The sequence below is a fragment of the Saccostrea cucullata genome, unplaced genomic scaffold (assembly GCF_032062105.1).
Source record: "Saccostrea cucullata isolate Sc308-1 unplaced genomic scaffold, CSIRO_AGI_Scuc_v1 ctg999, whole genome shotgun sequence".
In the NCBI taxonomy this organism is placed as follows: Eukaryota; Metazoa; Mollusca; class Bivalvia; order Ostreida; family Ostreidae; genus Saccostrea; species Saccostrea cuccullata.
The window spans coordinates 177,390-190,208 of record NW_026933174.1 but is presented as its reverse complement, the minus strand read 5'-3'; the positions used below and the strand labels follow the sequence as shown (position 1 = coordinate 190,208).

The 12,819-nt window shown below is 31.4% G+C and overlaps 1 protein-coding gene across 1 annotated transcript in view; it reads right to left on the bottom strand.

Moving 5' to 3' along the window:
- Window positions 1-3,457: 3,457 nt before the first annotated feature.
- Window positions 3,458-12,819, bottom strand: part of LOC134237453 (deleted in malignant brain tumors 1 protein-like) — a 108,950-nt gene continuing 99,588 nt past the window's right edge. The window contains exons 27-34 of the mRNA XM_062719542.1: window positions 8,069-8,213; window positions 6,613-6,770; window positions 6,264-6,404; window positions 5,930-6,079; window positions 5,182-5,384; window positions 4,666-5,069; window positions 4,281-4,540; window positions 3,458-3,884 (exon numbers count right to left, since the gene is read on the bottom strand). Coding sequence (XP_062575526.1) covers window positions 3,733-3,884; window positions 4,281-4,540; window positions 4,666-5,069; window positions 5,182-5,384; window positions 5,930-6,079; window positions 6,264-6,404; window positions 6,613-6,770; window positions 8,069-8,213 — 1,613 coding nt within the window. The 3' untranslated portion in view covers window positions 3,458-3,732. The remainder of the gene's footprint in view (window positions 3,885-4,280; window positions 4,541-4,665; window positions 5,070-5,181; window positions 5,385-5,929; window positions 6,080-6,263; window positions 6,405-6,612; window positions 6,771-8,068; window positions 8,214-12,819) is intronic.

Below are 12,819 nucleotides of genomic sequence, written 5' to 3'. Positions count from 1 at the left end.
GCTAAAATAAAACTTTAAAAAGTTTAGATCGCCGCATTTATTTTTGCAAAATTCTGGTGGTGGAATTTGGACATTTTTTGAAAATGACTCATAAAGATCCGTATTCAAGCTCAAAAGTTCATTCAAATAAAACAAATGAGGGATCAGGAGCGGGGGAAATTAATATCTGAACTAGTTCAGGGCTAAACTAGCCCAGAGTTTGGATCAGGTACCATGGAAGAGTGAACACCCCTTGCCGAACGATCACTTCTGATCATGTTTCTTGTGCCGAGTTTGGTCGATTTGACAAATATTTATGGAATACATATTGTAGAAGGTTTAAATAAAACAAATTAATAAATAACATTGAGAATTTAAAGCGTTTTCCTTGTACTAATTCTTTAAAAAAATTATCTATTTTACACAATCTATTTCATTGTTCATTTTACAAAAATTTTAATATTTTTACAGATTGGTTTTTGAAAGAGAGACAAAAAGAGAGCGAAAGAGTTGGCATGTTCATTTACATAAATAAGACTGTTTAATTTCATAGAAACAATTTATTCCACTGATTCCAGTAGATGTAAAACATCTTTCTGTCACCCATGGGCCTCTTGTTCATGTAGTTGTCTGTAGGTGTCTGTAAATCCACTGGACTCCATGATTTCTAATTAATTTTGGGTTCTTGTTTACATGTTAATTATTAGAATATTTTACGTCTGGATTCAACATTAACTTAAATTCCCCGCACCATATAACATAACTACAATTCATGCCCTTTAAATATGTTTAAATGTTCTAAAAAAAACTTGGAGCATCATTATTTGGACCATATACAGTACAAATTATTATTTCATGACCTTGGATACAAGCTTTAATAATATGAAAGTTTTCATCTTTATCACCTTTTTCTGACATGACCTTGAAATCAAAGATGTTATTTACATAAAGTGCAACACCTCTGGAGTTGCTTGTAAAAGACATAAAAATCATATATAACCCCACAAGTTTCACACTTCATTCTCAATTTCAGGCGAGAAGTGAGTGTCTTGTAAGCAGTATATGTTATATCTTAGTGCATTTTTAAATAATGAAAAACATCTATACGCTTTACATCACCCAGACCTTGACATTTAACTGGTAATAAACTTTCATCAAAACAGAGTACTGACAAAGGGAATTGGATAAATTTAGCACTTAAATCGTATAATATTTCGATAATCTTTTCAAATTGTCTGCTATTCCTATTAGGACACATGTCCTAGAAAATAATACCACTTTAAATGCAAAACAAGACCATCAAATATTTAGCGCTATAACATAATTACGAGCGATAAATGTAAGAGTTTCATAACAGTACATGTGTTACAATTTTTAAGAGAATAAATGTAGATATCTTCATAAAATGAAGATATAGTTGTTAAATATTGCTAAATCCTTACATCAATCTACGATGAGCTTTTAAATACTGAGGAATGTAAAGATGATATTGATAACTCACAATGTTTTTTTTTAAAACTACAATTATGTTGTGGACAATTTCTTCATTACAGAAGATATGAAAGGTATTCTGAGGACAACAGAATGTTAAATTCATCATATACAGATACATGTACATTATTTCCCGATTTTCTTAGTTTCCATCTTCCCTTTTTTTTGTAAAATTAAGTTAACTAATACATCTTTTCTTTGTGATTATAGACTTTTTGTTTAATGAAAACGCTTTTATCTAGAGAAAAATAGGTATATATAATTTTTTAACTGAATCCTGTAGATCTTATACAGTGAGTTAGTATAAAAAAGTGTTTTAAAAGAACATGGACACAGTTTCAACCGATTTTTTAAAAACCAGTTGTAATGTTTACACTTCCTAATTAAGGCAAGTGAAATGATAAGCAAGAGTGTGAAGAACATTTTTGATTACAAAACAAAAGAGATACAGAACTGAATTAGCCCCGTGGGGATCCGGGTTAGAATAGGTCCTCATTACCCCCTTGCTTGTCGTAAAAGGCGACTAAATGGGGCGGTCCTTCGGATGAGACCGTATAAACCGAGGCACCGTGTCACAGCAGGTGTGGCACGATAAAGATCCCTCCTTGCTCAAAGGCCCTGAGTGCCGAGCATAGGCCTAAATTTGCAGCCCTTCATCGGCAATGGTGACGTCACCATATCAGTGAAATATTCTGGAGAGGGACGTTAAACAATATTCAATCAATCAATCAATCAGAACTGAATTAAAGTTCTTCATAATATAAACAAGGCTGATGCGTATTTATGTTTACATATAGAGAAAACCCTATTTATAACAAAACAACATTCAGAAAATAACTAGAAACTGTCTATTCCTATTTACAGTTAACTTCTTTATCCAAAACGTCTTCCTTGAACGAACATGGGAAACCTAAAATATGTGTCGGGTCGTTTGCACAATGGCGATGCGTAATAAAATTCTGTGAAAGTTTGATTTAAATTTATTCAGTGATACATGTATGAGAGGAGTTACTTATAAGAGATGGGTACCCTAAAGCGTTACATACAAACGGACGGACGGACATATCGATTACTTTATACCCTCCCACTTTGCAAGCGTGAAGTATAATAATGTAAGCTTGTAAATAGGATATTATAGCATAGAGATCAAGATAAAAAGTTCAAGGTTGTCAATTTCAGTGTACTTGCACCAATTTTGAAGTGGATTTAACTACTTTTGCCGAAATCTGGCTGATATGTTTTAATTGCCTATGTCACATCTTATTTAATCTTTATATATTTCTTCACGGGGCGCAGGAATCTGTTTTTATTTGGCAATAGATTGTATTCATTTAAATATACATTGAGTAACGTAAGCTTATAGTCTTTCAAATTACTAAATAAGCTTTTGTGTAGGAATGTTAAAAATAAACATGTATTTCTAATCAAAAACCCGGCTTCACGGTTCTCAATTTAGAATTTGGCTTAATTGTGCCTATTAAAGCACATTTAAGGCTTAATTTAATTTTTAAAGAACAAAAATCATTTCGGTTTTTGCTATACTTTCATGATTTAATGAAATATTAAAGAATAGTGAATATGTCTCTCAAACTACCTCAGAGTCTATAAATACATTCGTTTTGTTTGGCTTCTAATTCTTAAATATAGCTAGCTATACAGCTTTCGTCCTTTTTAAGCAGCAATATACATTCATAGCATACCACGGATTATAACACAGAGAAAGATAATCTAACATGTTAAAGTCATCACGTTTATCATAGAGCTTGGTTGTTTGATTACCATTAATATCTTTTTCAAGTAAAATATCGAAATATGAAAACAGATGTGTCAGAATCCGTGGTATCTTTCATCATTTAGACTTTTTAATACTTTTACAAAAAAGAACCTATAAATCTGATTTGTAAGCGAGAAAACAACTTTCATATCAACTTTATTAATTTCGATTTTTTAAAGACATTTTTCAAGATACAAATTCACTTCTATATATACAGTTCTCACATTGTAATATTTCAAATAACAATCAAGTATGAAAGGACTGAGTAAATCCCATTTCAAATTAGGATTTAACTAGTCAACAATATGACTTTGAAATACTGAGATTTTAGTTTCAAGGAATTTTACACACTTGGCACTAAATACAATCGTGTTGAAAGAAATCAAATATTTTTGAATATGAATTACATATTTATTAGAAGAAAAGTGTTCAAAGTATCTAAGACGAATGATCACTTGGAATCGCTGCAAACCCTGCATTGTTTTATTTTAAACAACTTGTGTTTTCTTTTGCCTGATTCTCTTTATCTTTCCTAGAACCATGAAGGTTACTACGGTTATTAGGATTATTCCAAATATTACCGACAGAATCGCTATCACAGTAGAACTTCCTCTACTGCTTGAACTTCCAATGTCATCAGCTGTAATGAGTAGAACAATTAACCATTACATTTTTAGATTTTTTTCGAACTAAACATTGGTAAGTTATAGAAAAATACTTAGTTGAATTAAAAAAAAAAAATAAACTACTTTCATGACAAAATCTAGGGAAAATGACGCTGGCAGTTTTCAGTTTTATAAAATCATTTTTAAAGATACTGGAAAATACTTATCACTTTATGCTTATATTGAGACATTGAAATATGCCACTGTAGTATGAAATGAAATATTGCATCAAAATTACGTACAACATATTGTATAAAAAGGAAGATTTTAATTGTTGTTATGTTATATTTAACCGGCACGTGATACACTGTATGCAATAACGTAAATTTCATAATGGCCATATATATCACTTTAAATTCAAGACTTCATACCTTTAGTTAATCTTACAGCTTCATTGACAGCCATGGACTCCACTGGACCTCTATCAATAATGTCACCCCCTCCTACTCTTTTCCTCGGATGACTACAAGCTTGCTCACATGAAGCGCTATAGTCATTTGATTTACAAAACGTAGCATTGCAGTGAAGATATAGAGAGTCATGATTGGTGGAGTATTCGAAATCTTGGAAATAAAACCTTGTTTCGTGTGTTGTTTGTGAAAGGATTCTTGCATTAGGATCAATTACACATCTGAAAAATATTACATAATTCAAACTAGAGGATAATCAAATTGAAATGATAAATAAGTGAATAATTTCAGTTAAGAGAATAATTCTGGATCTTATGCACATTTAAATGTCAATATTTGAGATTACCCGTTTTGAATGATGAAATATTTCATACTAGAGAATTCAGATGGAGTAGGCGTTGTAAAGCAATCTGAAATTCTCATTTTAAGATTGTAGTCTCTTACATCAGTATAGGCCTTAACGTATACCCTGTCGCCTACTCTGGATCCATATAAAGGTTTTGTGTATCTGAATGTAGAATCAGTATAAAACTGTATATGAACACTATGATGCGTCGATCCTGTCACGTGATGAGCTGAAGGCATTGTGACGTCATGGCCATGATTAAAATGACCCGATCCTGCTTCATTTCTTTTCAAATAGCAATCCACAGGAACACGGAATCGATATTCATGTATAATGTAATGATGGTTTGGATCGTGAAGGGCATATACTAATTGATTGGTATACACGACATGATCGGTTAACGTCTGAAATAATAAAAAAATGTATTTATTACTTTCAAAACATTATGTTTTTATACTAAAAGCATATAAATCATAAACATTTGCTTAAAATGGACGTGTCTTTAGAATAGCTTACCCTTATTGTCGTGTCACAGGCTGAATAATCAGACCGGAAGTGCAGGTAATTTCCATTCACATACCCAGTGCAGCTATCAGTTCCTAAATAAATGTCATTGGGGTTGAAGTCGGAGTACCTGTTGTAAAAAGGAGGCAGGTAAACGGAAATGTCCCAGGTATTATCCGTACATGCAACGGAGATGGAATTTTCTGCTGAGAAACCTGAATTTATTCAAAGTACAAAAAATTATCTTGATATCTCTACTCGCATGTTGTATTACAACTCACGATTTATCTTTTTTAATATTGAAAGAGAAGCTTCAAGAAATCTTTTCCATTGAAATACAATAAAAATAAACAATGGATACATGTATCTAAGGGATGCTTAAGATTCTCAAGATCAGTAACGAAATTAATTTAGTTTCTGAAGAACATTTCTTTCAAAATTATTATGGAATTCAAGTGGTTCCCCTTCAAAAGCAAATAACGTTTTGGAATTCGTTTGAATAAAATTTGATAAAATTAAACAAATTTCACCATAAAAAGTACGTAGTTGCTTGCAGCGTACTTCTATTCGATAAAAATATTTTGATGATTTTTTTTTAATACAAATTATCAATTATTTTAGATATATTCATTTGTCGAATCAAATGAATATATCTAAAATAAGTTGAATGTTAGGTCGCATAAGAGTCTGACAAATTACTTTAATTTTTATATTTGGATTTTTAATATAAGACATTGATTGCAACATTTTTATTACTGACCGACAGATGTATCACAGTGTTGGCCGGTATATCCATTTGCACATGCGCAGTAGTATCCTTGGTAACCATAGTTGCGATAACACGTACCGCCATGACGACAGGGATATCCATAACAAGGATCAAAAGTCGATATCTCGTAGTAGCTTAAGCCTTTCAAAATATGCGTGAATTAATTTTTTTCCCACCTTAACCTCTCGACTTAAGATAATGAGTTTTAGACATATTGAAGATTCAAGAGAAGGTTTAAAATATTCCGAATGAATATTGACACAGGAAATGATATCATATGGATTGATTGTCACAGATCGATAAATTAGTATTTCAGAAGACTTACAGTTTGACCCGGTGTATCCGCTTGGACAAATACAGTAGTACTCAGGATAGCCATTGTTTCGAACAAAACACGTTCCACCATTGTAGCATTGATATCTACTACAGGGATCGTATGGGGTAGTTTCGTATTCCGTGGAATTAGCTGTTCCGCAAAATAGAAAAAAGCATGCTCCAGTTAACATTTCTTATGCTTACATTGTATTACACATAATCACTTGCAACAAGGTTAAAAAGTATCAAACTAGACATTAGCACTACTTTAAAGAACAACAAAAATAGTTTAGAATTTAATATACCAATACATATTTATGAATTCTTATTATTGTATTAATCTGTACTTCTGTACTTACTACAGTAGACTCCGGCATCCTCCGAGTGCCCACAATCATGCCTCCCCCATCCATTTGAACTACAGTAAGCTACGTCACTCTCATATCCATTGCAACCTAGGTTATCCAACCATATTGGGCCGCTCCCTTGTCCGTAGCGGGCATTATGGTAAGTGTATCTGAAGACATATAATTATGATTTATAATAATTCACGTTAAAACTGAAATTTGTGACCATTTCTTGAAATGAGAACATGAAAACCTAGCCCCAAGACCATTTAGGTAGGATTCTTTTCTGATTCCTGACTAGATGAAATATTCATAGTACATTTGCTTATATTTATTATATATTAAGGTGTAAGAGATTTAAAAGCCATATTTTTCTTTCCTCATCCCAATTGTACAACTTTTAATGGAAATGGTAAACTGCGTTTGAAAACTTGCAGGGAGTATATTGTTGGACTTTGAGACTATATATTATTTTTTCTGCCTGTCAAAATTATTAGAGAACAATAAATTTATTTATTTTTACGCAATCAAAGACTTGAAGAACTTTTCAAATGTTTAATCAGTTTAATTAATAATAAAAGACTAGTTTGCCTAAATATATCATTAATAAGCAATATGATTTTTTTTTTCAAAAAACTTAACCTATGTTAGCCTTTTACATAAGTTTCCAATCTTATAATAAATTTGAGCCAAACAAATGTATAAAAAAAATATTTTTTTTCTCTTTCTAAACGATCGAAACATTTTATTTATATATAGAAAGCGTATAAAAATAACTTTTTTATCCTAAAAAGTTAAGATAAGTGGAGAAAATTCAGATTAGTCAATATCAATTTTAGTTTTAAAAATTATTTATGTAAATTAGGTAATGTCGTCTTATAGGCCCTTTACGGTAATATCTTTTTATGCAAAAAGAAAACATTCAATCTTTGAAATATAAGTAGGAATAGAAAGATTAATCAATATCAGCATTTTTTTAATTACAAATGTCCAGGGAAAAGGCAATGATCTTGACCCGACCTTGTCACTCATATTAAATGTTCAAGTTTAATTTCAATGATACCATCACTGAGTAATTCTGTATTCTTGATTCTGTGAAAATTTCATTAATTTTTGAATACAAGATATTTGAAAAGAATCTTTTATTAACTGAGAACAGATTTAAGCCAAAATTTCAAATCAATATAACATTTAACATATTAAGTTTGATAACATAGCGTTTTTACCATATGTTCAAAATGAAAAATTATACAAACCCACACTTTTTGAATAAGGTGTGAATTATTAAGGACAATTAAGCAATTCAAAAACAAAATTTTCACTTAAGTCTGTTCTCAGTATATAGTCTCCACTTCTTGAAATTCTTGGAGTTTTCAATCAAATACAAATTCAGTACAAATAAAATCAGATGAATAACCAAAAGGCAATAAATGAAATTTTTTTTAATTCGATTGTTTTTCAACTTTACCTGGATTGAGAATATCCCAACATTCTACAAATGACGTCACCATCTTGTTTATCAAAGCTGTCGTCACATATGGTTCCCCATTGACCGTTGTGTAGGATCTCTATAGTACCCGCCCATGGATACACAGTTCCCAGAAGTCTTATTCCTAATATATATAAACATAAAATGCACAACAAGACTTTAGGAGATTATAGATAATTCATTTTCATCTTTTTTTAACTTCAAAATTTGAATAGTTTGAATCTGGATGCTTAAAAAAACTTGTTGAAATTTTTGCCAGTAAATTAATCCAGAATGTGGCACCCCCTTACATAATCCATATTAAAGGAGAATTATGATTGCTGAAACTTTATTTTATGGTTAATTATGGATACCAGGATCCAACAAGTCTTATTCCTAATATTCATAATACTAATTAGAAAATGTGCATAAAAAAACTTGTTTAAAGGATGACATATAATTCTTTTCTAATAATTTTATATTTCTCGTCAAATTTTGAATAATTCTAATCTGGGCATTTAAATAAACGTGTTGATATTGTCTTATGTAAGGTGATTCAAAATGTAACAAGACCATATATCATATTAAATATGGAAGTTTGCTCAAACAGCACTTTGTAATAAATAAAAGTGACCTCGTAAAACGTTCAATTACATGTATCTGACAATAAAGATTGGAACAAAATTTTATTGACGAAGTATTAATATAGGTTTTTACTTCTCTACCTCTTGTATTGTGGCCAGTTATTCTATAACAGGAGACAATTAATGTAGCAGTTGGATCGTTTTCAGGTATCTTATTTCACATTGTTACACAAATCAACATTAAGAATAAATACCAAAAACATACTGTTTATGTATAAATTCGTTTCCAATGGGATTTCTTCAAATATAAGCATATTGTATGGAATATATTTTTTGGCATAACATACATGTATGAAAAACTATAAGCTCTGTGTCTGTATGACTACATTTCAGTAATTTGATGATCGCCCTATGTTCCATTTCAAAACTGAACTGGAACAACAAAGAAAAAAATATGATAGTTTAAACATCAGAGGTGGGGGTTTTGCCAAAGAAGAGCATCACCGGTCACATTCGTCATGTGCTCCTTATTTAAGGGAAAATAGAAATATCCCTACACAAGTCAGCGGGATTATAATGTCCTAGAATTAAGAGTTTTCAAGACATCAGTAAGCCCTCGAATCAATTTTATATTGTTTTTTTTAGAAAAGGTTGTATTGAAAAGAGATCTTGCGAGATCTTGCGAAATGATTACTTTACAGTGTGTCATACTCCTTTGTAGGCAGAAGCTTGACTTGCTTTCGAAAATGTGTGACCATATTTTTATATAGTCAAAGATCTTTATGTTCTTGTAAAGAAAAAAATAAAATATATTTTACCAAGAGAATCACATGTCAGATACAAGGCATTCCAACAGTATTGGGATCTGTATTCTGCGGAGCAGCTGTTTATGTATGTATCTGAGCAATTGATGTCCAGTGTCCGGTATTGATTATTTACATAAGAACTGTAAAAAAATGAGTAAACGGAAACATTTTTAAAGAGCTTAATTTATGAAATAAATGTTTGATGACCTGACATGAAAAACGCCATATTTGATGAGATGTGCATCTTGATCACTTAAGTTCTCCATCGTTTGAAATTTTACTGTGTTGGAGCTAACGCGAAGCACGAAAATTTTGCGGCATTATCGCGATCAAATTCGCAACTGAATCACTACTCATCATAATTACAAAAGAATGCAAGAAGGCATGCACACACTTTTTTATATAATTGCTATTTCGTTACACAAATGGTATGGTTGTACATATGTATAATAGTAAAATTACATGTTCTGAAAGGCAGAGGAAATTTTGTTCGATACAGTCGAACTACTTAACATTTTTGAAAGTAAATTTTCCGTGATTTTGTGTCAGTTTTCTTGATCATATTACCGAATTACAAAAAAAAAAAAAGAAACTTCAGAAAATTTAAATACTTTTAAGAGTTCCTTGGACATGATGAAAATTTAAAGCAATTTAATTACATCAATTAAATGACTTCGGTACGATGTTATGTTTGACCTTCAGTGCTAACATAATTCTAGTGCCGAGGCTCTATAGAAAGAAAATATTTAAATATTAAAAAAATAAATAATACAATGTATTATTAATGCAACTACCAATTAACCAGTTACATAGAAGTTGTAAAAAAAATGTCTTCGTTTCTTTATGCGTAAAGTCTGGTGAGGGTCTAAGAGATACTGTAAATGTATTATATTTAGCGCGTACGATATTAAGCGGAAATTGGATTTTGAACAAGTTAGCGCGTATTTGATTTAGCGCATATCTTAATGTTCTTCTTTACAGATATCTGTGCGAGACATTTAGCGTTGAAATTGAATTAGCGGATATTGCTTTCCGCCAAAAACGCTTAAAAGAATACATAGCCAAATGTAATACGTTTACAGTAATTGATTATGCAAGGTGAAGCAATAGTATTTAAGTGCTCTACCTTTTAGAATTGAAAGACGGTAAAAATTTTTAATTGAAGTTTTAGTTGAGGAGAATTTATATGTTTGGATTTTCTGATTATCACAGACCTTACTGAGTCGGCAAAATTTCACTGTGTCGCAAGCATAAAATTTGAATTATTACTGTATCGGGACCAACACACTAAAAGAGCTCATGGAGAACCCTGAGTTTTACATGTATTCTGATAGAGTATTGACACCTTGACGAAAATTTCAATCCTAGCTATAAGCTGCCATATGAGGGACAAACGTTTCACAAATACATCTTGTTTCCAAGGAATATATCATAGGAATTTACCTGTTATATGAGTAGAAATGATATCCCTTTGACTGACAAAGTGCTTCATATGTCGGGTTAGATATTCCATCAGCACAAACCTCAAAACCATTAACATACACTCTACCATACTTTCCGTGTTCTAAGTACACACTGGAGTATCCTTACGTTTAACAATAAAATTATTAAAATGATTACAAAATTACTTTTCAATGCAGGAAGTCAAGTCAACAATGGTTTGAAAATCCGATAGTTGATATTCTAGAAGTACTTCATTATATTGTAGCATTCCAATTTGTTTCGTCCAAGGTCAACATGTCCAAAATTTTTACAATAGCCCCAAAATTATGTGAGGAAAAGAGTTAAAACTTTTACAGTTTATAAATTTTTCATTGGTTAACAGATACATGTAGAAAGTATCACTTTTATAAAAAAAAAAATTTGAAAAAATATTAAATGAGAAAAAAATTCGTAAAACATGCATATATTTTCGAAAAAACACCCTATTAATTCCGCGCTCTTAGTGAAAACTATTATTGCAGAAACAAAATATGCTCGACTCTGATAGCCTCTGGAAAGTTGTTTTCCCTGTTCATTTTGTCCAAATGTGAAGACTTGAAAGTGAAAGTTCAAATGGCGGATTCTACAGGAATCTTGTCTTTATATATGCCATGCTTTCAATAACAGCATTTCAGAGACCATTCATGTACAACTTGCCCTTCGATGATGAACATATATTATTTCTCCAATGATGGTTTTCACAAAAAAAGTCAGAATTAAGCAGATGCATTTTTCTTTAAATATGCACATTAACCGATACAATTTTTCTCAAAAAAATATTTTTAAAAATATTTGTTATCAAATGATACTTTCTATCTATTAATCAATGATATATTTGTAAAGTGTCAACGTTTTGACTTTATACCACACATACGAGGGGCGTTCAATAAATAATATCATTTGGGCCCGGAAAGAAACAAAAAACGCTTTTCTATGACTGATTCTTAATGGTTTAACTGAAATATTCTCAATTAATTAAAATACATATCCGTAACATTTTTGTTCAATTTCTAATTGTTTTTACCGGTCACGGTAGCCTAGTGGTAGAGCGTTTGCTTCGTGATCGGGAGGCCCGGGTTCGATTCTCGATCGCGGCGCCGCGTCATACCTACATGTAATACGTAAACATAGGTAGTGACTGTTCCTTCGCAAAGCGCTCGGCACTAGAAGTGAAAGTCACGGGTCTTTCGGATATGACCTTAAAAACGTAGGTCTTGTGTCACGGTAGGCGTTGGCACGATAAAGAACCCTCACTGCTCAATGTCCCTGAGTGCCGAGTACATGTATAGGTCTAAATTTGAAGCCCTTCACCGGCATCGGTGACGTCTCCATATGAGTGAAAAATTCTCAAGAGGGACGTTAAACAATATACAATCAATCAATCAATCAATCTAATTGTTTTTAGAACACATTTTTGAGTGTGACCCTTCGTATACTGGAATATTGCTGATCCTATGATCTGCTGAAGTTTTTTTCTCTCTCTTATAAATGTTTTTATGAGTTTGGGAAGTAAAACAAGTCAAAGGTTGAAAGGTCTGACAAAGAACTATATGCGGTATATTGCATATACTTGCCCCCACAAGAGTTACATTTTGAAAACTTCATGAAATGTGCTGAATTCAATAAATTGTATGAGAAATATAAGTTAACAGAACATATAATTGTTTCAAAGTAGTTAATTCACAACTTTTGTTTTTATGACGTCACAAACTAGTCCAATTTTAGATTTTTTTTCAGAAAGAGGACAAAATTGACAAAATTTTAACAATTTTAGCTTTTAAAAATGTAGAGCGCATGTTTGTTCAGGATTAATATTTACATATTTCATTGATATTATCATTCTACACATTATATCAAAATATTGATCCTGAACACACAT